Genomic DNA, 27,495 nt, shown 5'->3' on the forward strand with positions numbered 1-27,495 from the left:
ACTGGAAACACATCAGCGCAGGGTGTGGGGAAATAATCCCGTAGAAGAAGTGCACTGGCTCGTTTGTGAACCCACTGAACAAACCGATCAGGGAGCCGGCGGAGCCGCAGCGAGGGATTCCTGGACGCCTGGTGCGAAAAAGGAAAGCAGCCCACGCTTTGTGCATCGGAAAGGACGCATCCACGGCTCATTCTAGGCCATCTCTTTTTTTTTTTTTTTTGTGGTTGTTAACCTTCCCCCTAGGATATATTTTCCCATTGATTTTTAGAGACAGTGGAAGAGAGACAGAGAGAGAGACAGAGAGAAACATCGATGTGGGAGAGACCCATCCATTGCTTGCCTCCTCCCCTTGCTCAGATGGGCCAGAATTGCCCCCAGATGGGCCAGAATTGAATCTCCAACCGAGGCATGTGCCCTTGACCGGGAATCGAACCTGCGACCCTTGGGTGAGCAGGATGACGGCCTAACCCCTGAGCCTCACTGGGCAGGACCTGGCGGCCCCTGGTGGGATCCCAGGCATGCAGCTGACTGCACCTGGAGCCCCCTGGACTGTTCCTTTGCGCACCCCCCAGCTCTTCCTCCACACGGTGCCTTCCTCCTGGAGTCCCACGTGGGCCCCTCTTGATAACCATCTCCACCTGACCCCTCCCCACAGTCCCTCTGGAAGCTAAGTGATCTCCAAGTCTCTCCCCTTGTGGGTCAGCTGCGCGCCCTGCTCTCACCCCCTCTCCAGGTCCTTGCGCGCAAAGCTCCCCAAGGCTCCCCAAGGCTCCCCAAGGCTCCCGGTGCTGGCCCGGCCCCCGCGGGCTCTCCAAGCGCAGGAGACCAGTCCCACCTTCCTGCCAGGAGGACGCTGGCAGCCGGAGGGGAGCGCGCAGCCAGGAGCAGAAGCAGAGGCGGGAGGGCGTGGCCGTGGGGCTCACATTGCAGCCGGGCCTGCAGCTCCGGGGACGCTGGCTGGCGGGGCGCAGCCGGCTCCCGCCTGCACCAGGGTTGCAAGGCGCTGCCAGAGGCCACTGCGCGCCCCCCCTGCCCACCTCGAGGCGTCCCAACCCTGCTGTGTTTCCCCCCACAAAGCAAGAAACCGTCTCCACCGCTGCTGGAACGGGCGCCGGGGTGCAGACTCTGCGGGCGCAGCTCCCTGCTTTTTCCCTCCCCTGCTCCGCCCGGGTCCCGGGACTTGCTCTGGGAGCAGCAATAACCCTCCCCAAAGCCGTGCGCCGCGTCCAGCCCGAGGGGCACAGGCGCGCCCACCCTGCGCCCGGCGCGATGAAGACGCGAGAAGAGGGCTGAGCGCAGAGCCGCGCGGCCAGGGTCCCTTGGCTCCGGCCCGCGCCCCGTCTCCCCGGGGTGGGGCAGGGTGGGGGTGGGCCGAGGCGTGGACTCCAGAAGCCTCTCGGCGCCTGTAATAAAAGGGCTCCGGCTCGCCTGGCCGCGCTGGGAAGCTGTGTCACCTCGCCCCCGGCCCCGGGAAGGACATGCCTCCTGCGGACCCCCAGGGGTGACTCGCGCCCCGACCCCGTGGATGCTCAGAGCGCGCTGCTCGCCTGGGTCTCTGCCTCCGAGGGACAGGTGAGGTCCCAGAGCCACCTGGGTTCCCGGGTGGGGGTGGGAAAGGGGGCGCAGCCGGGGATGGCGGGGCACGGTCTCTTTCGGCAAGGGGTGCAGGGGTTTGGGGGAACAGCCAAGAAAAAACAACAACAACGAGGGGGCATCAAGGCAAAGGGGCGTATTCAGCTGTTGCTGGTACTATAGGGGCTGAGGGGCCACTTGCCATCCAGGAGAGGCGCTGATGGAATCTGGCGGGAAGATGCCTGGAGTCGGTCTGACTTTGAAATCCGACCTCTGTCCCTTCCCCCCTTCCCTCCGTGCCCCCTAGGGACCCCTCACCCACCCACCCTCGGTTTCCAAGAAGCCGCCAACGGGACCCCCTAGGGAAAGCCCCTGCGCCCCTGCGTTCCTGGGGGGAGCTCCGCGGCGGGGCCTCCTCCCCAAGCGCTCTGGCTCCCGGCGCGAAACGTCCCCTCCTCCCGCGACTGTTTCCCTGGAAAGGGGGAGACCTAAGGCGCGCCGTGGGCTGAGCCACGGGGAAGCTGGAGAAGTCATTATCTGGGAGAGGCGGCTTTCGGTGTCCGGCTCCCAGGGGACCCGCGGGGCAACCGGAGCCTCGTTCCCGGAAAGCTCGGGTTCCCCCCCCCCCCGCGCCCTTGGCGGCGGGGGCGCGGCAGACCCCGCGCTGGAAGCTGGCCAGGGTCTCCGGGGCCGCGCGCCTGGCTGCTCCAGGTTTTGCGCGCACAGCTTTCCAAGGTTTGCTAGGGCGCATCCGGTGGCTTTTTGCAGGCTCCGGGGCGGTTTCCCCTTCGAGGTTCTTTGGGGTGCTCCGGGGCGCGAGATTTGGGTCCCCCCTGGGAAAACCAGGGAGGAAGGCAGGGGGACGCGGAGGCCACGTCCGCCGGTGGACACTGGGCGCGAGCTGGGATGCCCTGGGCGCAAGTCCAGAGCCCAAGTGGAGCGCTCAGGCGGGGGCGGGGAGGCCTGGGCGGGGGCCAGTCAGGAAACTCCCCTCTCCGCGCAGAGCCCTGAGCGCACGGTTCCAGGGCGCAGAGGCGGAGCCTGGACTGACTTTCACCAAAGCTGCTGCACAGTCAGCTCTTTCGGAGCAGCTGGAAGGCGGGACGGGCAGGGGCTTAGGAGACTCTGAAATCCTGCCAAAGAGGCCAAAGCTACGGATTTTTTTTTTTTTGGTGCCTGTATCCTGCAGGAGCGGGCGTGGAGTTAGTAATCAGCGGTGAGCGCTTGCCCGGAGCAGGGGCGCATGCACGGGCGCGTTTCTCTAGGGTGCCTTTTAGTTTCTGTGCGAATTACTGTTTTTATATAAACTTCAGAGGAGAGATGGCAAGAAAAAAAAAAAAATTTAAAAAAATGAGATGCTGAAGGCGTGGCCCAGGGGTGGAAATGCATCGCTGACATTCCAAAGAACGGAGCCTAATACAGTTGAACAGCTTCCCTCCCTCCCTCCTTCCTTCCTTCCTATTTCTTTCCACCTCTCTCATTTTTTTTTTTATCTTGTAATTTTTGTTGGCCTGACTATATTTCATCGGGCAATTCTTTCCCGCTTTATCTAATGGTGGAGGTTGCAGAGGTTTCCCCAAAGTTCCTTCCGCCTCCCGGGGTGGGGCAGGATGCTATACCTTTGGGTCTTCCCATGAAATAAAAATGAAAGACAATTAACAAACCCACAAATGACAGAGTGAATCTCGCTCTAGTGAATGCCTCTTTGAGCACGTTAAGGAAAGATAATTAAAGCGTGAAGGAATGTCACTGAAAGAAGGGCATACTCCTGATAATAATGACCTCCTTGGGGGTGTTTTTTATCCAAGTACGTACAACATATCATGGCTCAGACAACCCCCCCCACACACTCGCTCACAACCTACTGAGATTCCCAAATCGCAGACTCAAAGTCAGGAATTGAGCTACTGTTCTATAGCAAAGATTAACGTTAACCCCGAAACGTTACAAAATTACATTTCGGACTTTTTGACTCACATATTTTAAGCGTCGCGGAAATCGGTCATCGTCAAGTCTCGGGAACCTTCAAACCATTACCCACAACTCCAGCAACATTTGCTGAACCCAAGGAAGGGCTACCCCGGCGATACGTACATCTGTCTGTTTTTCTAGCTTCATTTTTTAATTACAGTTGACATTCGATGTTACTTTGTATCAGTTCCAGGAGTACAGCCTACTGGTTACAAAGTATCCCCCCTCGGTATTTCCAGTAGGCACCTGGCACCATAGAGGCGGAATCTAATGACCAAAATAAACTGACAAAGCGCATCTGTTTTTTTTGTTTGTTTGTTTTTTTGGTTCCACCCCTGCAGGTTGCCAGGGCCCACGCACCACCCCCGGGACAAGATGCCACCGTGGGCGCCCTGGAGAGCCCTCTCCGTGGTGCTGATCCTGGTCTGGGCGCATCTTCCCGCCGCGCGCACCTGCCCTCAGTCCTGCGCCTGCTACATCCCCACCGAGGTCCACTGCACCTTCCGCTCCCTGGCTTCTGTGCCCGCCGGGATCTCCAAACATGTGGAAAGAATCAATCTGGGGTTTGTACCACGTTTCCCATCCCCCGGGGGGAGCGCATTTGCCTCTTTGCCTGCGCGTTTTATTTGGTTTTGCGCGTCCGTGTGCGGGTAACTGTTCCCGTCCGTGCTTTCACGCGTCGCTCTTTCTAGAATGATGGGCTTCTTTATGGGTTTTAGCTCTACCAGAGGGAGCGCCTTCGGGCGGTTACCTGGATGTATCCATGAGCTCTCAGCGCCATCGTGAAGTCTGATGACAAAGCATCGTGACCGAGTTCAACTGTAGAGACGTTTCCCTTGGCTATTCTTTAATATGTCAATAGAAACGCGCACGACACATGGATACATATAAGAATATATATATACATATTGTTAATACTCACCCGAACGTATTTTTTTCCATGGATTTTTAAAAATTTTTTAGAGACGGGGAAAGGGAGGGAGAGAGAGAGAGAGGGAGAAACATCAATGTGAGAGAGACACATGGATGGGTTGCCTCCTGCATGAGCCCCAATCTCTCAGCCAAGGATCCAACCTGCAACCAGGTCCATGCCTTTGACCGGGGAATCGAACCCAAGACCCTTCATTTTAAGGGTCCATGCGCTACCCACTGAGCCACTAAGGCCACTGGCTGGTGTGGCTCAGTGACTGACCATCAACCTATGAACCAGGAGATCGCCGTTCGATTCCCAGCCAGGGGGCGTGCAGAAGGCAGCCGATCAATGACTCTCTCTCTCTCTCCCTTCCTCTGTCTGAAATCAGTAAAAACATATTTTTAAAAAGACAGTAAGACAGAAACACCCGTAATCCACAACAACAGACCACTAAATCGTTTACGCAATAAAATCTTGGGTAGTGCGGTGAGCTGACTGCCTGAAAACCCAGCCAGAAGGACGGTTTGGGGGAAACATCTCGAGTTTGCCAGAGGAGGTGATATTCATAACTAACCCAGTTTCGTTTTTTACAGTCTTACCATTTATTAAGACCCTTTTTTCGCATATTATCGCCTGAGATACTTTTGCATAATATTAAACAAAAGTTAACTAAGGAGTAGCTTTCACGGCATGTAGAAGGAATACATTATTTCCATCCCTATTAATTTGCAACATGACCTGCCACATTTCTAAGTTACATTTATATTCTCACAACACTGTTTTTTGTCAGGTTTGTTTGTTACTTTTTGGTTAATTTCTTCCCTAGGAAAATGTTTCCATTGATCTTTAGAGAGAGTGGAAGGGAGGGAGAGAGAGAGAGAAACATCGATGGGAGAGACACACATCAATGGGTTGCCTCTCGTATGCTCCCCGACCAGGGCTGGGGATACAACCTGCAACCCAGGTACATGCCCCTGACCGGGAATCGAACCCGAGACCCTTCCTTTTGAGGGCCGACACTCTAACCACTAAGGTGAGGGCTCACCGGGCACTGTTTTTGAAAACCAATCTCAAAGCAGATAACAAGGTTGGTATTGTGTATTTTCTTGGGGGTGGGGGGGTGTAAAAAAAATAAGAATGGTGTCCAATAGACATACAGCTCGGAGGTTGCTCATTTGAGTTTTAGCAATCTGGAAAGAATTCAAACCTCTCCGGGAATGAGGGATTCTAGGCAGAGCACTAATGAGAAGTTTTAACCCCACACAGATGTTTTTAGGGTTCCCAGCCAGCGCTGAAGGAGAGGTCTGCTGTTTCCTGTTTGGACGGCCCCAAAGCTTTTACCAAAAAAAAATTTTTTTTTTAATTACTTTCCAGATATTTTTGAGCAAACAAAAGAAAACCATCCACTCGGTGTCAGATTTATAGACCTGTGAATATTTGCCCCTTGTTGGAAACACTGATTTTGATAACATTTTTCCTATATCCGTGCAGCAGTTTTGCATATATTTCTGATGCAAAAGGAAGCATGTCACTCAGTTGGTTATGTAGCCAGGAACTGGCCATCAATAGGTGAGAAAGACACTCCCTACATCTCTGCTGGGTTTTGTGTTTTATTTTTTTTAAAAATTGATTTATTTGAGAGAGACAAAGAGAGAGAGAGATGCAGTCACTGGCTGATCCTTATATGCACCCTGACCAAAAATCGAACCCGCAACCTTGGCATATCGAGACGATGCTCTAACCAACGGAGCTACCCAGCCAGGGCTCTTCCAATGCCACTTCCTCACCTGATACCCTGATGTTCTTTACTGTTTCCAGACAAATCTCAGGTTCCAAAAATGGAAAAAAAGTGTAGATGTTGCTATGCATTCACTTTTTAAATATATATATGTGTGTTTTTATTGATTTCAGAGAGAGAGAGAAACATCAATGATGAGAGTCATGGATCGGCTGCCTCCTGCACGCCCCCTACTGGGGATCCAGCCCACAACCCAGGGCATGTGCCCTGACCGGGAATCGAACCCGTGACCACCTGACGCTCAACCGCTGAGCCACACCGGCCGGGCTAAACATTTCCTTTTTGTGTTCACCGCCCTGGACAAATTTCATTGCAGGGTCCTCATGAATGATAAACAGATGAGGTGGTGCCTCAGCCCAAAGACTATCTCGTATCCCATCTCAGCTCTAATTGGAATATAAATTTCAGAAATAATCTAAAACAGGTTTTTTGGGGGTTTTTTTCTTAAAAAAAGTTTATCGCTGAAAAGTGCTTCGGAAGGCTTTCGGGGGAAGTCATGACCCAGCTATTGACTTCAAAATCGGGGTTTCTGGGTTTAGGCGCACGTGTGTTCCGGAGAAAACTGGAACTCGTTTGCATTTCCTGCGTTTAGCGATGAGCCCTTCCTCGTAATTCTCTGCACATCTCTTTCCTGTTATTGAGGTGATAGGAGAAGTCATAAAGTCAGGCTAGATATGAATATATATATATATATATTTTTTAAAAAAGATGTTTTTATTGATTTTAGAGAGAAAAAGAGGAAGGGAGAGGGAGAGAGAGAGTCATTGACCGGCTGCCTCCCGCACGCCCCCTACTGGGGATCGAACCCCCAATCCGGGCAGGTGCCCCAACCGGGATTCGAACCCCCGACCTCCTGGTGCCTGGGGTGATGCTGAGCCAACTGAGCCATTGCAATGTAACAACGGGGCCCTGGCTGGCGTCCCTCCGTGGTCAGAGCATCGGCCTGCACACCGAAGCGTCGCACGTTCAATTCCCGGTCAAGGGCACGTGCCCGGGTTGCAGGCCCACCCCCAGCCCTGGTCCAGGCGCCTGTGGGAGGCCACCCACCGATGTGCCTGTCTTTTTATACTCGGAGCTACTCCCGATGCCGGCTTTTTCCTTCCGCTCCTGGGGGCCGCGTGTCCCGCATTACCGCCACTCTTGTACGGCGCAATTTCCTACAATTGGCCATTTCAACTGGCTCGTTTCAAAAGTGAAAAAATCCTCTATATCTCTGCAAGTATCCGCTGACCGCATCCACATATGCCAAGTCACAACCCCCAGCAGCTATGCCCGAAATGAACAGAAGCTAATAAGAAGGTGCCACGGTCCTTGGGGCCCCAGAAAGAGACGTGTGCATTTTTTTTTTTTTTTTTGGAACGGCATCAATAAAAGCTCAGAATCAGCCCGGCCGGTGTGGCTCAGCGGTTGAGCACTGTCTTGTGCGCCGAGAGGTCGCCGGTTCGATTTCCGGTCAGGGCGCCTGCCCTCGATCCCCAATAGGGGGCGAGCAGGAGGCGGCCGATCCCTGACTCTCTCTCCTCATTAATGTTTCTCTGTCTCTCCCTCCGCCTTCCTCCATCTATAAAAATCAACTTATAGATTTAAAATCAATTTATCAATTTGTAGATTAACAGCCAGAAGCACAAAAAGCTCAGAATCCGCGTCGTTGCTCCGTTGTTTCTCTGTAGGGTCGGCTGGGGAATCTTTCCCGCATGGGGTCACCCGGGTGCATGTTTTTTTTTCTTTTTAGGTTTAACAGCATCCAGGCCGTATCCGAAACCTCGTTTGCGGGGCTGACCAAGCTGGAGCTGCTCATGGTTCACGGCAACAACATCCCAAGCATCCCCGACGGGGCCCTGAGGGACCTCAGCTCTCTCCAGGTAACGCCGGGCGTGGAGAACCAGTCGTCTCCGTGTAGCTGCTGTTAATGCTCTGTCAGGGGTATTTTCTCCTATCGATTCTTAGAGAGACTGGAAGTGTGTGGGTGGGAGAGAGAGAGAGAAAAACATCGACGCCAGAGACAGACACGTCAATCGGTGGCCTCGAGACAGGGCCCGGGGATCGAACCTGCAACCCAAGCATGTGTCCTTGACCGGGAATCGCGCCCGAGACCCTTTGGCGCGCTGGCTGGCGCTCTAACCGCGGAGCCGAAGCGGCCAGGGCTAGAGCCCTTCTTAGCTGTAGCCTCCAGGACCGCCCATGACTATATATAAAACACTAGAATGCTCTCTGGACATGTATAAAATAGACTTTTTTATTTATTTTTTTATTTTATTTTATTTTAATATTTATTTATTTATTTATTTTTAAACATATCTTTATTGATTTCAGAGAGAGGAAAGGAGAGGGAGAGAGAGAAACATCAATGATGAGAGAGTCATTGATCGAACCCGCAACCCGGGCATGTGCCCTGCCCAGGAATCGAACCCCGATCGTCTGGATCCTAGGTCCGACGCTCGACCGCTGAGCCACTCCCAGCCGGGCTAGACTTTTTTCTTTAAACATGAGAAACGAGCTCACGGATTCGGTTTCTTTCGCGGTTATTTGTTCAGCTCGAAACGTGTCCGTCTCCTCTCTGGCGTGGGTTTGGAAGGTCGCACGTTCGTCGCCGCGTTACTTGCGATAGTCAAGACACGGTGGCAACCTCGGGGTCCGTGGATGGACGAGTGCTCCCTACGCTCGGTGGAATACTACTCGGCCCTGAAAAAGAACGGGACCCGACCATTAGCCACAACCCGGATGGGCCTAGAGGGTGTCCTAAGCCCCGTCCGAGAAAGACAGGCGCCCCATGAGCTCACTTACGTGTGGCATCTAGGAAGCAAAGTAAACCGATAAAACAGAAATAGAGTCATAGATGCAGAGAACAGAGGGGCAGAGTCGGGGGGCTGGGGCGAAAAGGGGGGACGGGATTGAGACGAATAAAGGGGCAGTTACAGGATAGACCTGCTGCGAAGCTCAGCACCGGGGGATACAGCCAATAATATTGTGATCACGACGCGTGGTGCCCGGTGGGCACTAGATTTATGGGGGGGCATCGCTTTGTAAGTTATACAGATGTCTAAGCACCATGCTGTGCACCTGAAACTCATATAAAAAAATATTCTAATCGACAATAAATTTAAAAAAAGCAAAAAAAACAAGCTTCATTGCTCCCCTACGCTTTGCATCCTTTCTGTTCCCGTTTGAAAGTTATAACCCGGATTTTTTCTGCCCTTTGCCCCCCGCTTTCCAGGTTTTCAAGTTATAACGACACGTGGTGCCCGGTGGGCTCTAGATTTATGGGGGGGCATCGCTTTGTAAGTTATACAGATGTCTAAGCACCGTGCCGTGCACCTGAAACGCATATAAAATAATATTCTAATTGACAATAAATTAAAAACAAAATACAAAAACAAGCTTCATTGCTCCCCTATGTGTCCCACTGTTTTCTGTTCCCGTTTGAAAATTATAACCCGGATTTTTTCTGCGCTTCGCCCCCCGCTTTCCAGGTGTTCAAGTTCAGCTACAACAAGCTGAGAGTGATCACGGCGCAGACGCTGCAGGGCCTCCGGAGCCTGGTGAGGCTGCACGTGGACCACAACCAGCTCGAGTTCATCCACCCGCAGGCCTTCCGGGGCCTCACGGCCCTGCGCCTGCTGCACCTGGAGGGCAACCAGCTGCGGCACCTGCACCCGGGCACCTTCTCCACCTTCGCCTTCCTGGATTATTTCCGTCTCTCCAGCGTCCGGCACCTCTACCTGGCGGAGAACCGGCTGCGGGGCCTGCCCGAGGGGCTGCTGCAGAACATGCCGCTGCTGGAGAACCTCTACCTGCAGGGCAACCCCTGGGCCTGCGACTGCGAGATGACCTGGTTTCTGCGCTGGGAGGCCAAGTCCGCAGGTAACCGCGCCGGGGGTGGGCCCGTGGCTCCTCGCCTCCCTGGGGAAGCCGCCCCCTCCAGCCGTTGGGTGTGGCTTCATCTTTCTAATTTTTTATATATTTTATATATTTTTTTTTATTGATTTCAGAGAGAGAGAGACTTATCAATAGCTTGCCACCTGCATGTGCCTGGACCTGGCCCGGGCATCAAATGCATTGCCCGGGAATCCGATCCGAGACCCGCGGGTGCGCAGGCCGAGGGTCTAACCACCGGGCCGCGCCGGCCAGGGCGGGATGAACAGCAACAACGAAAAACGTGTTCCTAGTCCCCGAGTTTCTCCATCGGGAGAGACGACAGCATCCGTCGATGGTATTTTAAAAAAATAAAAATAAAATAGTAATAATAATTTTTTAAAAGGGCCCCGAGAAGCCTGGTTTCTGCGCTGGGAGGCCAAGTCCGCAGGTAACCGCGCCGGGCGGGCCCGTGGCTCCTCGCCTCCCTGGGGAAGCCGCCCTCTCCAGCCGTTGGGTGTGGCTTCATCTTTCTAATTTTTTATATATTTTTTATAGTTTTTTATTGATTTCAGAGAGAGAGAGAGAGAGACTCATCGATAGCTTGCCTCCCGCATGTGCCCGGACCTGGCCCGGGCATCAAATGCATTGCCCGGGAATCCGATCCGAGACCCGCGGGTGCGCAGGCCGAGGGTCTAACCACCGGGCCGCGCCGGCCAGGGCGGGATGAACAGCAACAACGAAAAACGTGTTCCTAGTCCCCGAGTTTCTCCATCGGGAGAGACGACAGCATCCGTCGATGGTATTTTAAAAAAATAAAAATAAAATAGTAATGATAATTTTTAAAAAGGGCCCCGAGAAGCCTGGTTTCTGCGCTGGGAGGCCAAGTCCGCAGGTAACCGCGCCGGGCGGGCCCGTGGCTCCTCGCCTCCGCGGGAAGCCGCCCTCTCCAGCCGTTGGGTGTGGCTTCATCTTTCTAATTTTTTATATATTTTATATATTTTTTTTTATTGATTTCAGAGAGAGAGAGACTTATCAATAGCTTGCCACCTGCATGTGCCTGGACCTGGCCCGGGCATCAAATGCATTGCCCGGGAATCCAATCCGAGACCCGCGGGTGCGCAGGCCGAGGGTCTAACCACCAGACCGCGCCGGCCAGGGAGGGATTAACAGCAACAACAAAAAACGTGTTCCTAGTCCCCAAGTTTCTCCATCGGGAGAGACGACAGCATCCGTCGATGGTATTTTAAAAAAATAAAAATAAAATAGTAATAATAATTTTTTAAAAGGGCCCCGAGAAGCCTGGTTTCTGCGCTGGGAGGCCGAGTCCGCAGGTAACCGCGCCGGGCGGGCCCGTGGCTCCTCGCCTCCCTGGGGAAGCCGCCCTCTCCAGCCGTTGGGTGTGGCTTCATCTTTCTAATTTTTCATATATTTTATATATTTTTTTTATTGATTTCAGAGAGAGAGACTTATCAATAGCTTGCCACCTGCATGTGCCCGGACCTGGCCCAGGCATCAAATCCATTGCCCGGGAATCCCATCCGAGACCCGCAGGTGCGCAGGCCGAGGCTCTGGCCAGGGCGGGATGAACAGCAACGACGAGAAATGCGTTCCCAGTTCCCGAGTTTCCCCGTCGGGAGAGACGGCATCATGCCTCGATAGTATTGAAAAAAAATAAAAATAAAATAGTAATAATAATTTTTAAAAAGGGCCCCGAGAAGCCTGGGTTCGGCGCAGGGAGGAAACCATTTGGTTATGTAGACGACCGTGTGAGGGGTCGAAATAGACGCCGACGAAATAGACGCGCCAAGGAAGGGCTACGGCAGAAGCAGGTTAGCGGGGTTATTGGCGGGAAAAACGAGGGGACGTCTGTGATACTTTCAACAATAATTTATTTTCTTTTATTTTTTTGTTAATAACGATATTTTTTTGCATTGATTTTTTTTAATGACAGCGGCCGGGCGGAAGGAACGGGAGAGAGACGGAGACGGGACAGAGGCACCTCGACGGGTTCCCTCCCGCACAAGCCCCCACCGGGGATCAAACGCTCAACCCGGGCGCCTGCCCCTCGGCGGGGATCGAACCCGCGACCCGTCTTTTCAAAAACGGGAATAAAAAATAAAAAAGGAATCCTTTATAAGCTTTAAAGCGCTTCTGCTGATTCTAGAAAGACAGTTACTGAGCGGCGTGTTAATATTATGAAACCGCGTTAAAAAAAAAAAACGCAAAAAAACTGGGTCGTGACCACGCACTTGCCTTAAATTGATTTCTAAGACCAGAAATGCAGCCACAGAGGCGACGGGAGGGAGACGCCCGGGCCTGGGGAGCGTCCGGCCTGCGCGGGCCACGGTCCCGACGCATCGTCAGGTCTCGGCGACCGCAGGCCGGACTCGAAATCCAACAAATCCAGGCGCTTTTCTCATAGCTCACTTTTTAAAATTTTAAGCGGATCCCTGCGTGCGGCCCGCAAACGACGCTCCTGAACATCCGAAGGGCCCTCGGCCGAAAGCAAAGCCCCCCCGGGCCCGGGCCCCCCGACGTCGGTTCACCGCGTCTCTCTGTTCTCTGTTCCAGGCGTCCTGAAGTGTAAGAAAGACAAGGCCTACGAGGGCGGCCAGTCCTGCGCGGCCTGCGCCAGTCCCCGGACGCTGCGGGGACAGGAGATCCACAGGCTGGCGGACGTCCCCTGTCGGAAGCCGGCCATCGAGTCGCCCCTGAGGCTCAACGACAGCCGCAGCGACGCCGAGGAGGCCGAAGACGAGGACCCGGACGGCGTCGGCGACGGCGACGACGGCTGGGTCCCCCCCGACGGCTTCCCGGCCCCGCCGTGGCACGTGGCCTTGAACATGACCGACGAGCACGGGAACACGGTGAGCCTGGCCTGCGGCATCCGCAAGCCCCGCGGCGTCTACAGGGTCCGCGTGAACCAGACGGAGTCCCAGGAGCTCGACGTCAACGCCACGGTGGCCTTGACCTTCGCGTGCCCCATGACGCGGGACAACTACGAAAAGCTGTGGAAGCTCATCGCCTACTACAGCGAGGTCCCCGTGAGGCTGCGCCGGGACGGCCCGCCCGCCCAGGAGCCCGGGGACGCCGCCCGCTACCGGCAGGACGCCGAGGACCAGGACGCCCTCTACTACACGGGCGTCCGGGCCCACGTCCGCGCCGAGCCCGCGTGGGTCCTGCAGCCGTCCATGGAGCTGCAGCTCAACCGGCGCCAGAGCAGCGCCAAGCAGGTGCTCCTGTCCTACTCCTCCCGCGTCGCCCTGACGGCCCCGGGCGGCGACGCGGGGCAGGCTCGCGGGCGCAGCTGGGTGATGATCGAGCCGGGCCCCGCCGGGCGCAGAGCCCAGACGGTCCTGGAGGGGGCGACGTGCCAGCTCAGCTGCAACGTGAAGGCCTCCGAGAGCCCGTCCATCTTCTGGGTGCTGCCCGACGGCGCCGTCCTAAAAGCGCCCGTGACGGACGCGGACGGCAGGTTCTCCATCCTCACCAGCGGGTGGCTGAAGATAAAGGCGGCCGAGCCGTCGGACTCGGGCGTGTACCAGTGCGTGGCGCGGGTGAGGGACGAGACGGACCGCGTGGCCTACAGGGTCCTCGTCCAGCCTGCCGACGCCCCGCCGTCGGGCGGGCGCCCCGTGACGGTTCGGAAGAACCCCGGGGACGCGGTGGCGTTACCCTGCCGCGCCACGGGCGTCCCCGAGGCCCAGCTCAGCTGGATTCTCCCCAGCAGGAGGATCGTGAGCGACTTCGCCAACGCGTCCCAGGCCCACATGCTGCCCGACGGGACCCTGTCCATCCCCAACGTCCAGCCCAGCGACAGCGGCTACTACACGTGCGTGGCCGTCAACCGGCGAGGGGCCGACCGCTTCACCGTGGCGGTCGCCGTGAATCATAAAGGGCCCGGGAGGTCGTCGAAAAGAGGCCGACGCCCGGGCTCAGGCGGCACCGGCGGCGACGGGAAGGCCCTTTCGAGGCTCCAAGGCGACGTCGTGGACGAGGGCGGCTCCGGCCTCGACGGGGACGATTTCGCTGCGAGGAAAGTCCCGCACCCAAAGGACCCCAAGGCGCCCGTCCAAGGCGCCGAAACCAGGAAAGGGCGCAGGAAGCTGAAGCCCTGGAAGAGTTCGGAGAAGGAGCCGCCGGAGACCAACGTGGCCGAGGGCCGCCGCGCCTTCGAGTCCCGGCGCAGGGTCAGCATGGCCAACAAGCAGATCACGCCCGAGCACTGGGCAGATATTCTAGCCCGCGTCCGCGGGAAGAACCTCGCCAAGGGGACAGAAGCGCCCGAGGCCGCGACGACCGCCGCTCCTCCGTCCGACGGCCTGCATGTCACGGCCGTTTCCCCCGTCGCCTCGCCCCCCGAGGTGTCCCCGGCGCGGACTGCGGGCGGCGCTGACGAATCCTCAGCTGATGCCCTTTTCTTTGGGTACGAGGAGCCCCTTTCTAGTTTGGCGCCCTCGCCCAGTGTGCAACGCGGACACGGCCAGGGTGGCAGCCTCGGGGCTGAAGCCAAAGCGACCAGCAGCACGGACCTGGGAGGATTCACCGGCCACGGCCACGACCACGAGCACGACCACGACCACGACCATGACCACGGCCACGAGCACGACCACGGCCACGAGCACGACCACGACCACGATGACAGCGACACGTCTCCCGAGGAGACCGACGAACGTCCGCTTGTCCCCGACGTTCACGCCACGGGGACCGTGGCCCCCACGTGGACACCCACCGAGGTGCCTCACGCTCCTTCCAAGCCGCCCATCCTGGACGCTGTCGACGAAGAGCCCGTCGGTGAGCCCGTCGCCACGGAGGCCCCGTCCCCGGTGGGCGCTGGACCCACGCCAGAGCCTCCCTCGGGCGCCGTCTCGTCGGGGGAGCCGGACGCCGAGCGATCCGTCGAGCGAGAGCCGGGGATGAACTCGCAACCGGATGGCGAATCGATGAAAGCGGCGGCCTCCGGGCGCCTCGCTGGAACCCCCGCCTCGTCCGCGGTGGACGCCCGGACACCCGAGCCGTTGGCAGACGTCACGTTAGGGGCACCGGACGTCCCAGGACAGGGACAGACGGACGAGCAAGCGGGTGGCCTCCAGCTTCTGCAAAACACCTTGAGCACCGGAAGCAACCCTGTGACAAAAGCGGGCGCAGAGGGAAGACCCCCAAAGCTCCCGGGGGGAGATCGGCCCCAGACAGGGCCCCCCGACCCCGGGAGGCCCGAGAGTGACCGTCGGGGCGTTGAGTCTAACACTCTGCCCGGCCCGGGCCTGGGAATGGACGGCAGGGTCACCCCGTTTCCGAGCCCCGGGGGAACCGCGCGAGGTCGTCTCCTGGACCAGGACGGCGCCACGGCAGGTGCCACCACGCCCGCCCTGAAGGCCTCTTCGCCGTCGTCGGCGCCCGCCCTTCACCCTTCCCGAAAAAGACCCAGCGGGAGGCGGCGACCACGACCCCACAAACCCCGACAGCGACACAGACAGACCCCGCCCACGGCGCCCGCCCCGGCGGACACCCCGTCGACCCGGCCCCATCGGCCGCCTGAAGACAAGACCCGCGAAGCGCCGGGTGGCCTGCTGGTTCCTACGGTCACGGTCCCCGGATACATGGCGACAGGGAAGCACGCCGAGCCCGTCACCGGGGGGTCCCCGCGGAGGAAACACGGGAAGAGGCCGGGCAGACACCGGTACGGCACGTCCACCGCGTCCGTGTCCAGGCCCCGCCGTCCAGGAGACGAGCGTGAAGATCTCACCACCTCCAGCCCGGAAGCTGTCCTCGTCTCTACGGCCGCGTCTCCCCGCACCGGGGACCCCCGTGAGCGCACCGGAGGGGCAGAGCGCGGGACGGCCACCCCAAAAACGCATCTATCCCGTCACGCGTCCCAAGAGATGACGCCCGCCGCATACACGCCCGCATCAGGCACTTATACTGTGGCCGATACAAGTGACCGTCAAACTGACCGTTTCGTCCCCGGGGAGTCGCTCACCGACGTCCCGTCGCCGTCTGGCTCCGAGGGGTCCACTGGCGGAGAACTTAAGAAACAGCCCCCTTCTCCCCACTTTCCAGGAACAGGCGGCCCGGATCCCCCGCCGGCGAGGCCGCAGACAGACGCGCCTGTGACCGGCCCGTCGGAAACCCTCCCAGACCCATCAGCCCTTTGGAAAGAGCCGGGGGACCCGGGGGTTCCCTCGGAGGCGTCCCCTTTGGCAGCGGCGGTCCCCACACGCTTCCCACGGGAAGAAGTTGTCGCTTCGACGGCTCCACCTGGCGCAAACGGAGAGTCAGCATCCACCGTGACGGCCCGGGGTGATCCTGGAACCGCCCCAGCAACCGTTCTTTCCGAAATGAGACCCCACGGCCCGCCTCCCGCGCCCGCGCCCACAGAGGAGCCGGTGTCCCAGTCCCCGTCCACAGCTCCCGTGTCTCTGGTCACGGCCGAGGCGAGGCCCACGCATCGCCCTCCGGGAGCGTCTCCGGTGCCAACGGCTCCCGACGAGAACGCGTTCCTCAATCACGTGGGGATCCCAGACGCCCCGACCCTTCCCGCGAGCAACGAGGGGACGCCGCTGGTGTGGAGCGGCAACGAATTATCCACCTCGTCTCCCAAAGGCGACGGATTTCACGTCACCCCAAGGCAGGAATTGGGGAAGGAAGCTTTCGACGATGGGACGCAAAACAGCCTCCTGCGCGGCCCGGGGGGGCCCCCCCAGGATGGGAGAGTCCACGTCTCCCACCCGCCGGCCAGAGTCCCCTGGCAACCGAGAGGGACAGCGAGACCCCTCCAAAGGACCACACAAAGCCCCTTGGGGTACCCAGTGACCCTCCAGCCCGCCCGTCACCTGACCAACAAGCCGGGGATAACCGCGTACCCCTCGAGGGTCTTGCCAGACAAAAAGCACCTGGCGACCCCAACACTGTCCAGCCCGACGACTCCCGTTGGCCCGTGGCGTCCCTCCAGGCCGGGTAAGGTCACGAACCGCGGCACGGGCTGGTTCCACGCCGAGTCCAAGGCGTTCGGAAATAACGACATCCCGGACCTGCGAGACGTGGCTGGCTGGCTTCCCGGCTCCCGAGTTGCTCGCCCTTCCGACGGGAGACTCCCTTTCGTGTCCAACGGGACCGTCTCCTTCGCACGGTTCAGGGTGACGCCAAAGCCCCAGGCACCCACCTCTCCGGCGCCAGGGGTGAGAGACAGAATCGTCAACCCGGGCGCCTACAATAGGATATATTCTCAGGGCATCACCCACGTGGACTTCGGTCCCCCAGCTCCCCCGTCGTCGCACCGCCCGAGGACCACGTCGCCGCCCTCACCCGACACCCAGCACGTCCCCACCCGGGGCGCCATCCCTTTCGTGACGTCCGCGGGCCCTCCATCCAGGAGCCACCACCCCAGCAGCGCAAAGCTTTTCTCGGCGGCGGGGGGACCGCCCGCGTCCAAGTTCTGGACCCTCGGCGAAAGGCCCCAGATTATCACGAAATCCCCTCAGACCGTGACCGTCGCCGCGGACACGGACGCCATCCTCCCGTGCGAGGCCACGGGGAAACCCACACCTTTCGTGACGTGGACCAAGGTTTCTACAGGTAGGGCGCTGAAGCGTCGGCATTTCCACCGGGGCTTGGTGTCGGGGGTTGAACCCGCAATCCCGGGTACGCGGGATTTGAACCAGGGACCCTTCGGTCCACAGGCTGATGCCCGAACGGCACCCGCTGGGGCTTTGATTTCAATCTAGAGATGGGGTTGTTTCCGTTGCCTATGGATGGGGCACCGGACCCCAATAGAAATGTATATGTCTCCCCGTCTTGGACGCGGGAAGCCTGAGATCCAGACGTGGGTAGGGCTGGTTACCCCGGAGGCCCGTCTCCTTGGCGTGTAGACGGCCGTCCCGTCCCGTGTCCCCGCAAGGTTGACCTTCTGTACGTGCGTCTGAGTCCTCGTGTCCTTTGCTCCTAAGGACCCCGGTCCCATGGGATCAGGACCCACCGTAAAGACTCAATTTTACCTTAGTTACCTCTTTAAAGACCCGTCACCGAAGACGGCCCCACCCTCGGGCCTTGGAAGCGAGACATCAACCTATGATTTTATTTATTTACTTATTTAATTTATTTTTAAATATATCTTTATTGATTTCAGAGAGGAAAGGAGAGGGAGAGAGAGAGAGAGAAACATCAATGATGAGAGAGTCATTGATCGAGCCTGCAACCCGGGCATGTGCCCTGACCAGGAATCGAACCCCGATATCCTGGATCCTAGGTCGATGCTCAACCGCTGAGCCACGCCCGGCCGGGCAAAAATCCTTTTATTTTAAAATCCTTACCCGACGTTGTGTTTTTCATTGATTCTAGAGAGAGAGGAAGGGAGTGAGAGAGAAACAGATCGATGGCCTTCCATCGAGCCCAAGACCCCTCAGTGCTCCTGATGTTGCTCCAACCCACTGAGCCACACCGGCCCGGCTGTCGTTATTATTATTTTTGATGCATTGATTTTAGAGAGAAAGGCACAGAGAGAGAGAGAGGAAGAGAGAAACATTGATTTCCACTTATTTCCACTTATTGATGCATCATTGGTTGATTTTTCTATGTGCCCCGATTGGAGATCGAACCGGCAACCTCGCTGGATCAGGACGACACCCTAATCCATGGAGCTATCCGGCCCGGGGTTACAGAAAATTATTTAAAAAAAAAAAAAAAACGCAGAGAAAAATTTCAACATTAAAAGAATAGGCCATAGTGCTATCGACCCAAACACCTCGCAAAGGATGTCTTAAAAAAAAATAATTTAAAAAAAAATCAGGCTTTTCTAGTTTTTAAATACGGGATTTATTAGTCTTCAGGCCCGGGGAGGCCAACCGGTCAGGGATGAGTGACATAGAAAAGGTTGTTGGTTCCTCACTGTTCCTGGAGCAAGGGACACACCAGGACGTGCAGGGCCACACGGGGAAGCACCAGGGACGGTCAGATGCCACCTGGAGTTTCCACCCAATGCTCAGCTCCAGCAGATGGAGCAGAGGATGGTCGGCCTCGTTGGCTCCCCCGTCAGCCTCAGGAGCCGGGCCAGGCAGAGGCGGATGGTGGCTGCAGGCCTGGGGCGTCCCTGCGGCCAGCCCGGGGAGCTCAGCGGGGACAGGAGCCATGCAAACGAGGCAGAGGCCGGGCAAGCAGGGATGTACCTGCAGTGACGGAAATGAATGGAGGGGCAGCCTTGGGAGCACCTGGGGTCAGGAAGGCTTCTAGAATCTTCTATGAAATCTACACGGGCTGCCCGGGTTCTGGGATTCAGTGTCAGGGTCAAGTACAGGGAAAGAAAATATTTTCTCTGCCCCGCGCCGGAGGTGGGGCCGGCCCTTGCTTTTGTGGTTTCGGACGTGAAGAGAATGATTATTTTTTTTTTATTGAGAGCATTACGTGGCCCTTTACTCCCCACTGACCTCTCCACGTCCACTCCCACCCCTCCCTTGGCCTCCCCTATACTATTGTGTATTTCTGTGGGTTTTGCATATTTGCATATAAGTTCTTTGGTTCATCTCTTCCAGTCCCCTCTGCCCTCTGAGACCCCTCCGTCTGCTCCATGCTTCCATGTCTCTGGTCCGATTTTGTTCAGTTTATTTTGTTCATTAGATTCCACATATGACTGAGACCATGGGGCACTTGTCTTTCTCTGCCTGGTTATTTCACTCAGCATAATCCTCTCCAGGTCCCTCCCTGCTGCCCCTAAGGGTACGAGATCCACCTTTTTCTCAGCTGCATAGTATTCCACGGCATAGATGTACCACAGCTTTTTTTATCCGCTCGTCTACAGATGGGCACTTGGGCTGTTTCCTGATCTTGGCTACTGCAAATTGCGCTTCTATGAACATCGGGGTGCCTAAGTTCTTTCTGATGGGTGTTTCGGGGTTTCTTAGGATATATTCCCAGAAGTGGGATCCCGTGAACAGAACTGTGGACAAGCCATCGTTGTTTGGTCTTTACCGAAAAGCCGTGTGTCTCAGGAACCTCACTGTCCCTGTGTTTGGCTTCCAGGAGCCCTCATGACCCCCAACACCCGAGTCCAGCGTTTCGAAGTCCTTAAGAACGGCACCTTCGTCATCCGGAAGGTGCAGGTGCAGGACCGGGGCCAGTACATGTGCACAGCCAAGAACCTGCACGGCGTGGACCGCATGATGGTCCTGCTGTCCGTCTCGGTTCAGCAGCCCCAGATCGTGGCCTCCCACTACCAGGACGTCACCGTCTACCTGGGGGACACGATTGCCATGGAGTGTCTGGCCAAGGGGACCCCGGCTCCCCAGATCTCCTGGATCTTCCCGGACAGGAGGGTGTGGCAGACCGTGTCTCCGGTGGAAGGCAGGGTCACCCTGCACGAGAACCGCACCCTGTCCATCAAAGAGGCGTCCTTCGCCGACCGGGGCGTGTACAAGTGCGTGGCCAGCAACGCGGCCGGAGCCGACAGCCTGGCCATCCGCCTGCACGTGGCGGCCCTGCCGCCCGTCATCCATCAGGAGAAACTGGAGAACATCTCCCTGCCCCCGGGGCTCAGCATCCACATTCACTGCACCGCCAAGGCCGCGCCCCTGCCCAGCGTGCGCTGGGTGCTTTGGGACGGCACCCAGATCCGCCCTTCCCAGTTCATCAACGGGAACCTGTTCGTCTTCCCCAACGGGACCCTCTACATCCGCAACCTGGCGCCCAAGGACAGCGGGCGCTACGAGTGTGTGGCCGCCAACCTGGTGGGCACCGCACGCCGGACGGTGCAGCTGAACGTGCGGCGGGCCGCGGCCAACGCCCGCATCACGGGCACCTCCCCGCAGAGGACCAACGTCCGCTACGGCGGGACCCTCCGGCTGGACTGCAGCGCCTCCGGGGACCCCTGGCCGCGCATCCTCTGGAGGCTGCCCTCCAAGCAGATGATCGACACCCTCTTCAGGTACGTGCGTCCGGCCCTTTGCGTCCTGGGCACAGGCCCGGGTCACCTCTTCGTGGAGCGAGGGACCTCGGCCAGGACGGACGCGCCCAAACCAACCTTTATCACCTACGCTCCCCGCTTTCCCACCCAGCACCCCGAACAAAACAAACACGTGTGTGTGTATTAACCCGCACCCGCGGGTATTTTTTTCCGGTGATTTTTTTTTTGTTTTAAGACAGTGAAAGGGACAGAGAGAGACAGAGAGAGACACATGGATCGGTGGCCCCCCCGAAACCTGCCCGACCAGGGCCCGGGGATGGCACCTGCCACCCAGGTACATGCCCTTGACCAGGAATCGAACCCGAGACCCCTCGGCGGGCAGACCAACGCTCTTAACCACCGAGCAGCACCCGCCGGGGCAAATAGCTCCTGTTTTAATCATAATTTTCAACTGTCCTTTTAACGACAATATCGGCTGAAGCGATCGACGTTCGTAGGTAATTTCTACAGAGCACACGGGAGCCTCGGGTGTTTAAATGGCAGCGATGAAGGGGCGTCGAGCGAAGTGTTGAAGGCGGGACATTTCTGTCGCCTCGGCTGCTTTATTTTTATTTATTTATTTTTTAATATGTTTTTATTGATTTTTATTTTATTATTTTATTTTTTTTAAATATATCTTTATTGATTTCAGAGAGAGGAAGAGAGAGAAAGAGAGACATTGATGATGAGAGTCATTGATCGGCCGCCTCCCGCATGCCCCCGATTGGGGATCGATCCCGCAACCCGGGCCTGGGCCCTGACTCGGACTCGAACCCTGATCGCCTGGATCCTAGGTCGACACTCAACCGCTGAGCCACGCCCAGCCTGGCTTAATTTTTAAATTTTTAAATTAGAGCTGATGCACAGTGTTAGGTTCGTTTTGGGTGCACAGCCTCGGGATTAGACATTCATGCAACTTACACAGGGATCCCCCCGATTATTTCCTTCCACTCTCTCTGCAAAGCAATGGAAAAAATATATATATATCCTCAGGTGAGGCTTTAAAAATGAACAGAAAATAAAAGAGCCCGGCTGGGCGTGGCTCAGCGGTTGAGCTTCGACCTAGGATCTAGGCAATCAGGTTCGATTCCTGGTCAGGGCACAGGCCAAGGTCGTGGGCTTGATCAATGAGTCTCTCATCATCGATGTTTCTATCTCTCTCTCTCCCTCTCCTGTCCTCTCTCTGAAATCAATAAAAATATATTTTAAACAAATATAAAATAAAATAAAATAAAATAAAATAAGATAAAATAAAATAAAATAGGTGCTAATTGGCAAAACAGAATGAAAGAAACACCCTGGGTGCCACGGGGGAGACGCCCCAGGTTTACGGAGCATCATCAGCATCCACGGACCCCCCAGCTCAGGCCGGAGGGGACCTGTTTCCCATTGCCTTTGGCGCGGCCGGGGTTGAGTTCGCCGTGATCAGATGACAACCGTGTCCCGTTATCGACTGGTATCTCCCGGTGAATCAGAAATCATCTCAGCAGGTCCGTTATTTCCATTTCATCTCCCGCGTGAAGGCCATGAAACAAGCCACGTGGGTTCCACAAAAGGGCGGCCTCCCGGCCCTGCCGACGCAGGGGAAGCCGTTTAAAATTCACGTGTCACAGCGCCCGGGGGACGCGCAGGCTTGCGTGCGGCCCCGAGCTCCTCGGTTCATCCTGATTACAATCGGAACACGTTGGTTCACGTTTCAAAGTGTTGACAGAAACAGGAGCCTCTGTCCAATTTTTTTTTTAATTTTTTTTTATTAATTAATCCGAAGAGCGAGGGTGTTTTTTCCGTTGATTTTTATAGAGAGTCTAAGGGAGGGGTCAGCAGGGGAGAGAGAGATGCTGACGGGACAGACGCACATCGACGGACGGCCGCCCGCCAGACCCTGCAGCCGAGACTCACGCCCTGGGCCAGAATCGAACCCGAGACCCCTCAGTCGGGGGGCCGACGCCGTAACCACGGAGCCACCCCGGCCAGGGCTGGGCAGATCTTTGGCTTCCGACCCCGAGACGTATTCAAAACGATCTTTCTCGGCTTCACCGCCACCCGACTGCACACTGCAGACGGGCTCCGCGCGCAGCCCAACGGTTTATTTCATCGCCGTTAGTAGTTGCTTTTTTATTAACGATGAACCTCCGATGACCACGTGGAATTCAATCCTGGGCAGGGGACGTGCTGGGTTTTTTGGTTTTTTTTAAAAAAATAAATAAATCCAGCACAGTTCCAGACGTAGAATCACATGGTGTTGAGAAAGGAGTTCAGAGATCACGCCCTGGCCGGCGGGCTCCATGGTCGGCCTCGCGCATGGGGAGGTCCTGGGTTCGAATTCCCGGTCAAGCGCAAGTACCTGGGTTGCAGGTTGGATCTCCGGGCTCGGTTTGGGGGGGGGGCGCGCGTGCAGGAGGCAACCAACGGCCGTGTCTCTCGCACGTCCATGTTTCTCGCTCTCCCCCCCTTCGCCCTAATAGAGCTGAAGACCTTCACTGCATTTCACGTTTTTTGGGTTTTATTTTTCTCTCAAGATTTTTTATTGATTTTTAGGATCAGAGGAAGGGAGAGAGAGAGAAACATCGGGGATGAGACGGACTCACGGATCGGCTGCCTCCTGCACGGCCCTTTCCTGGGGTTTGAGCCCGTAACCCGGGCACGTGCCACCACCGGGAATCGAACCCCAACCTCCCGGTTCCTAGGTCGGTGCTCAGTCCATAGCCCGGCCACCCAAAGGTGACTCGGCCAGGGAGCTCCTATTTGCAGTAAACGCGTAATTTCCATATTGGGATGAGGCCCCTCTACCCCGTCCAGGCCGCAGAAACCACCGGGCACGTGGCAGGAGCAGGTGCGCGCGGTTACCGTTCTGGGACCCGCGCGGTCTGCGTCCCAGACACGGCCACGGGGGGACTGACGCCTCGTTTCTTTTCTCTGTGCCCATCAGCTTCGACGCCAGAGTGAAGGTGTTTGCCAACGGGACGCTGGTGGTGAGATCGGTCACCGAGAAGGACTCCGGGGATTACCTGTGCGTCGCCCGAAATAAGGTCGGGGACGACTTTGTGGTCCTCAAGGTGAACGTGGTCATGCAGCCGGCCAAGATCGAGCACAAAGAAGGCAACGACCACAGGGTCTTCTACGGCGGCGACCTCAAGGTCGACTGCGTGGCCTCGGGGCTGCCCAACCCCGAGATCTCCTGGAGCCTCCCGGACGGCAGCCTGGTCAACTCCTTCATGCAGTCGGACGACAGCGGCGGGCGCGCCAAGCGGTACGTGGTCTTCAACAACGGCACCCTCTACTTCAACGAGGTGGGGCTGCGGGAGGAAGGCGACTACACCTGCTTTGCCGAAAACCAAGTCGGGAAGGACGAGATGACCGTGCGCGTCAAGGTGGTGGCCGAGCCCGCCGCCATCCGCAACAAGACCTACGCCGTGGTCCGCGTCCCCTACGGGGACGTGGTCACCGTGGCCTGCGAGGCGAAAGGCGAGCCCACGCCCAGGGTCACCTGGCTCTCTCCGGCCAACAGGCCGATCCCCGCGTCCTCGGAGAAATACCAGATCTACCAGGACGGCACGCTCCTCATTCAGAAGGCCCAGCGCTCGGACAGCGGCAACTACACCTGCGTGGTCAGGAACAGTGCCGGGGAGGACCGGAAGGTGGTGTGGATCCAGGTGGACGTCCAGGCGCCCAGGATCAACGGGAACCCCGATGCCATCACCACCGTGCGCGAGATCGCGGCCGGGGGGAGCCGGAAACTCATCGACTGCCGGGCCGAGGGCGTCCCGACCCCCAAAGTCTTGTGGGCGTTCCCCGAGGGCGTGGTGCTCCCGGCCCCGTACTTTGGGAACCGGGTGACCATCCATCGCAACGGCACCCTGGACATCAAGAGCCTGCGGAAGACCGATTCCGTGCAGCTGACCTGCATCGGGCGCAACGAAGGAGGCGAAGCCAAGCTCGTGGTCCAGCTGACCGTCCTGGAGGCCGCCGAGAAGCCCGTCTTCCACGACCCGGTCAGCGAGAAGATCACCGCCATGGCCGGCCACACCATCAGCCTCAACTGCTCGGCCGCGGGCACCCCGACCCCCACGCTCGTGTGGGTGCTGCCCAACGGGACGGAGCTCCCGAGCGGCCAGCGCCTCCAGAGGTTTTACCACAAGGGCGACGGGAAACTGCACGTCAGCGGCCTCTCCTCCGTGGACGCCGGGGCCTACCGCTGCGTCGCCCGCAATTCCGCCGGCCACACGGAGAGGCTGGTGTCCCTGAAGGTGGGGTTGAAGCCGGAGACCAGCCCGCAGTACCGCAACCTGGTCAGCATCGTCAACGGGGAGACGCTGCACCTGCACTGCCTCCCGCCATCGGGGGGCCGCCCGGGGCGCCCCTCTTGGACGCTCCCCAACGGGATGTCCCTGCAGGGTCCCCAGACACGGGGACGCTTTTCCCTCTGGGACAACGGCACCCTCACCGTGCGCGGGGCCTCCGTGTTCGACAGGGGGACCTACGTGTGCAGGACGGACACCGAGCACGGCCCGTCGGCGGTCAGCTTCCCCGTGATCGTCATAGCGTACCCCCCGCGGATCACCAGCGAGCCCACGCCGGTCATCTACACCCGGCCCGGGAACACCGTCAAGCTCAACTGCATGGCCATGGGCATCCCCAAGGCCGAGATCACCTGGGAGCTGCCGGACAGGTCGCAGCTGACGGCCGGAGCCCAGGCCCGTCTCTACGGACACAGGTTCGTCCATCCGCAGGGGTCGCTCACCATCCAGCAGACAACGCAGAGGGACTCGGGCTTTTACAAGTGCACGGCCAAAAACATCCTGGGCAGCGACTCGAAGACGACCTACATCCACGTGTACTGAGTCGGCGGCGGAGATGGGGGGCCGGGGGACCCACAGGCGTGGCCTGGGAAGCCGGTCGGGACAAAGCCTCACGTGTCGGGAGCCCTCGGGTGCAGAGTCTGATTCTAAATGCCTTGGTCACGGGGCCCAGGGGCCCCCAGGTTGAGCTGCATTTTCTGGTGGATTCTGACCTTGACCTTGACCTCGACTGGTAGGTGTTGGCTGAAGGAAGCAACGCGTAGACCGGGAAGGCGGACTCGGCCTCTCATGTTTACAGGACACCGCGTGCAAATTGGAGATTTTCCGTGGGACTGACGTCGGGGCCCCTCGGATGCCCGAAGCGGTGTCTGGAGGGCCCACGAGGACCGTTTGCCGAAGAGGAACCACCGGAGGGATGAACGGCGCCTGATGGTCTCGCCTCGTTAACCCGCTGCAGTTGGACGCGTCGACCTTTCGAGAACCAGTGCCCACCTTCCTGTTACGGCACCCGCCGCTTCCAAACTCCAGTCGGCCCCAGAAGAGCTTAGAAAAGAAAAATTTTTTGTTTTAAACGTACAAGTTTCCTACAATCCAGCTACCGTTTTATATGAACAACTCTTTTCTACGCCCCCTCCTGGAACTCTCTTTTTATATAAATATATATATATTTTTTCGGTTTCTAATTAGACCATGAGCCTAGAGAGAGAGAAACGCTCTACGTCTCATGAAAAATAATAAATTATTGGTCTTTACAAGACTTGAATACGCTTAGAGCAGCCCTGGAAATGCAAGTAGGAAATTCTTGCCCGAGTTCCTTCTGATTCCGACGCACCTTGGTTCTGTTACCTTTTCCAGGAACGTGGGGGGGATATTGCGTTTCCCGATTTATGAAGTTGAAGACCTCTCGTGGGGGTGCAGGGCTGAGGGGCAGGCGAGAGCTGAGACGGGACCCCAAAGAACCAACCCCGAGACGTCACCCCGCAGAGCAAACCCCGAGACGCCCGAACGAGCTCCCCAAAGTCTCTCCCCCTCGACCGTGTGTCCGCAGCAGAGGGTAGCAGGCCCCGTATTTCCGCGGCTGCTTGACTGTATTTTTTAAGGCCCACACCATGTACATTTGGATAATAAAATGACATTTTCCAAATTACCAGGCAGTGTTGATATGGGTGATTTTTCAAGTACAAAAAAAAATGGGAATTTGGGCTTGAATCAGAGGGGCTGGGCCCACCTGGCGCGGCTCCGCGGCTGAGCATTGTGCCATGAACTGGGAGGTTGGGGTTCGATTCCCGGCTGGGGTTGTGGGGTGAGGGGATGGATCCCCAATAGGGGGCGTGAAGGAGGCAGCCAATCAATGCCTTTCTCTCTCATCAATGTTTCTCTCGCCCTCTCTCTCCCTTCCTCTCTCGCTCTAAAAAAAATTTTAAAAATCAATTAAAACGTATGTTTTTAAAAATAATACGCTAACTACCTGCTTTGTGATCGCAAACGCAGCCCTTCTGGATGAAGCTACCAGACGGGAAGCGATGGCTCCAACCTGGAACTGGACGGAAAATGCAAGATGCGGGGGGCCCTGAGGGAGCTTTTTCTGAGCTTTTTTTTAAATCATGAAAATCCCAAGTGCATGTAAGCAGTTTGGTGAGTGGGTGGCTGCCAGCAG

General features: G+C 57.4%; 1 protein-coding gene across 1 annotated transcript; it reads left to right on the top strand.

Annotated features, from left to right (window-relative positions):
- Positions 1–1,384: 1,384 nt before the first annotated feature.
- Positions 1,385–25,964, top strand: LOC308551176 (matrix-remodeling-associated protein 5-like). Its single transcript, XM_081125596.1, has 7 exons — positions 1,385–1,572; positions 3,885–4,106; positions 7,987–8,116; positions 9,725–10,115; positions 12,681–17,684; positions 20,121–21,021; positions 23,969–25,964. Exons 1-7 carry the CDS (start codon positions 1,526–1,528, stop codon positions 25,878–25,880), a joined length of 8,607 nt encoding a protein of 2,868 aa, XP_080981722.1. The 5' UTR covers positions 1,385–1,525; the 3' UTR covers positions 25,881–25,964.
- Positions 25,965–27,495: the final 1,531 nt, after the last annotated feature.

Source organism: Miniopterus schreibersii (assembly GCF_964146895.1).
Source record: "Miniopterus schreibersii genome assembly, chromosome: X".
Lineage (NCBI taxonomy): Eukaryota > Metazoa > Chordata > Mammalia > Chiroptera > Miniopteridae > Miniopterus > Miniopterus schreibersii.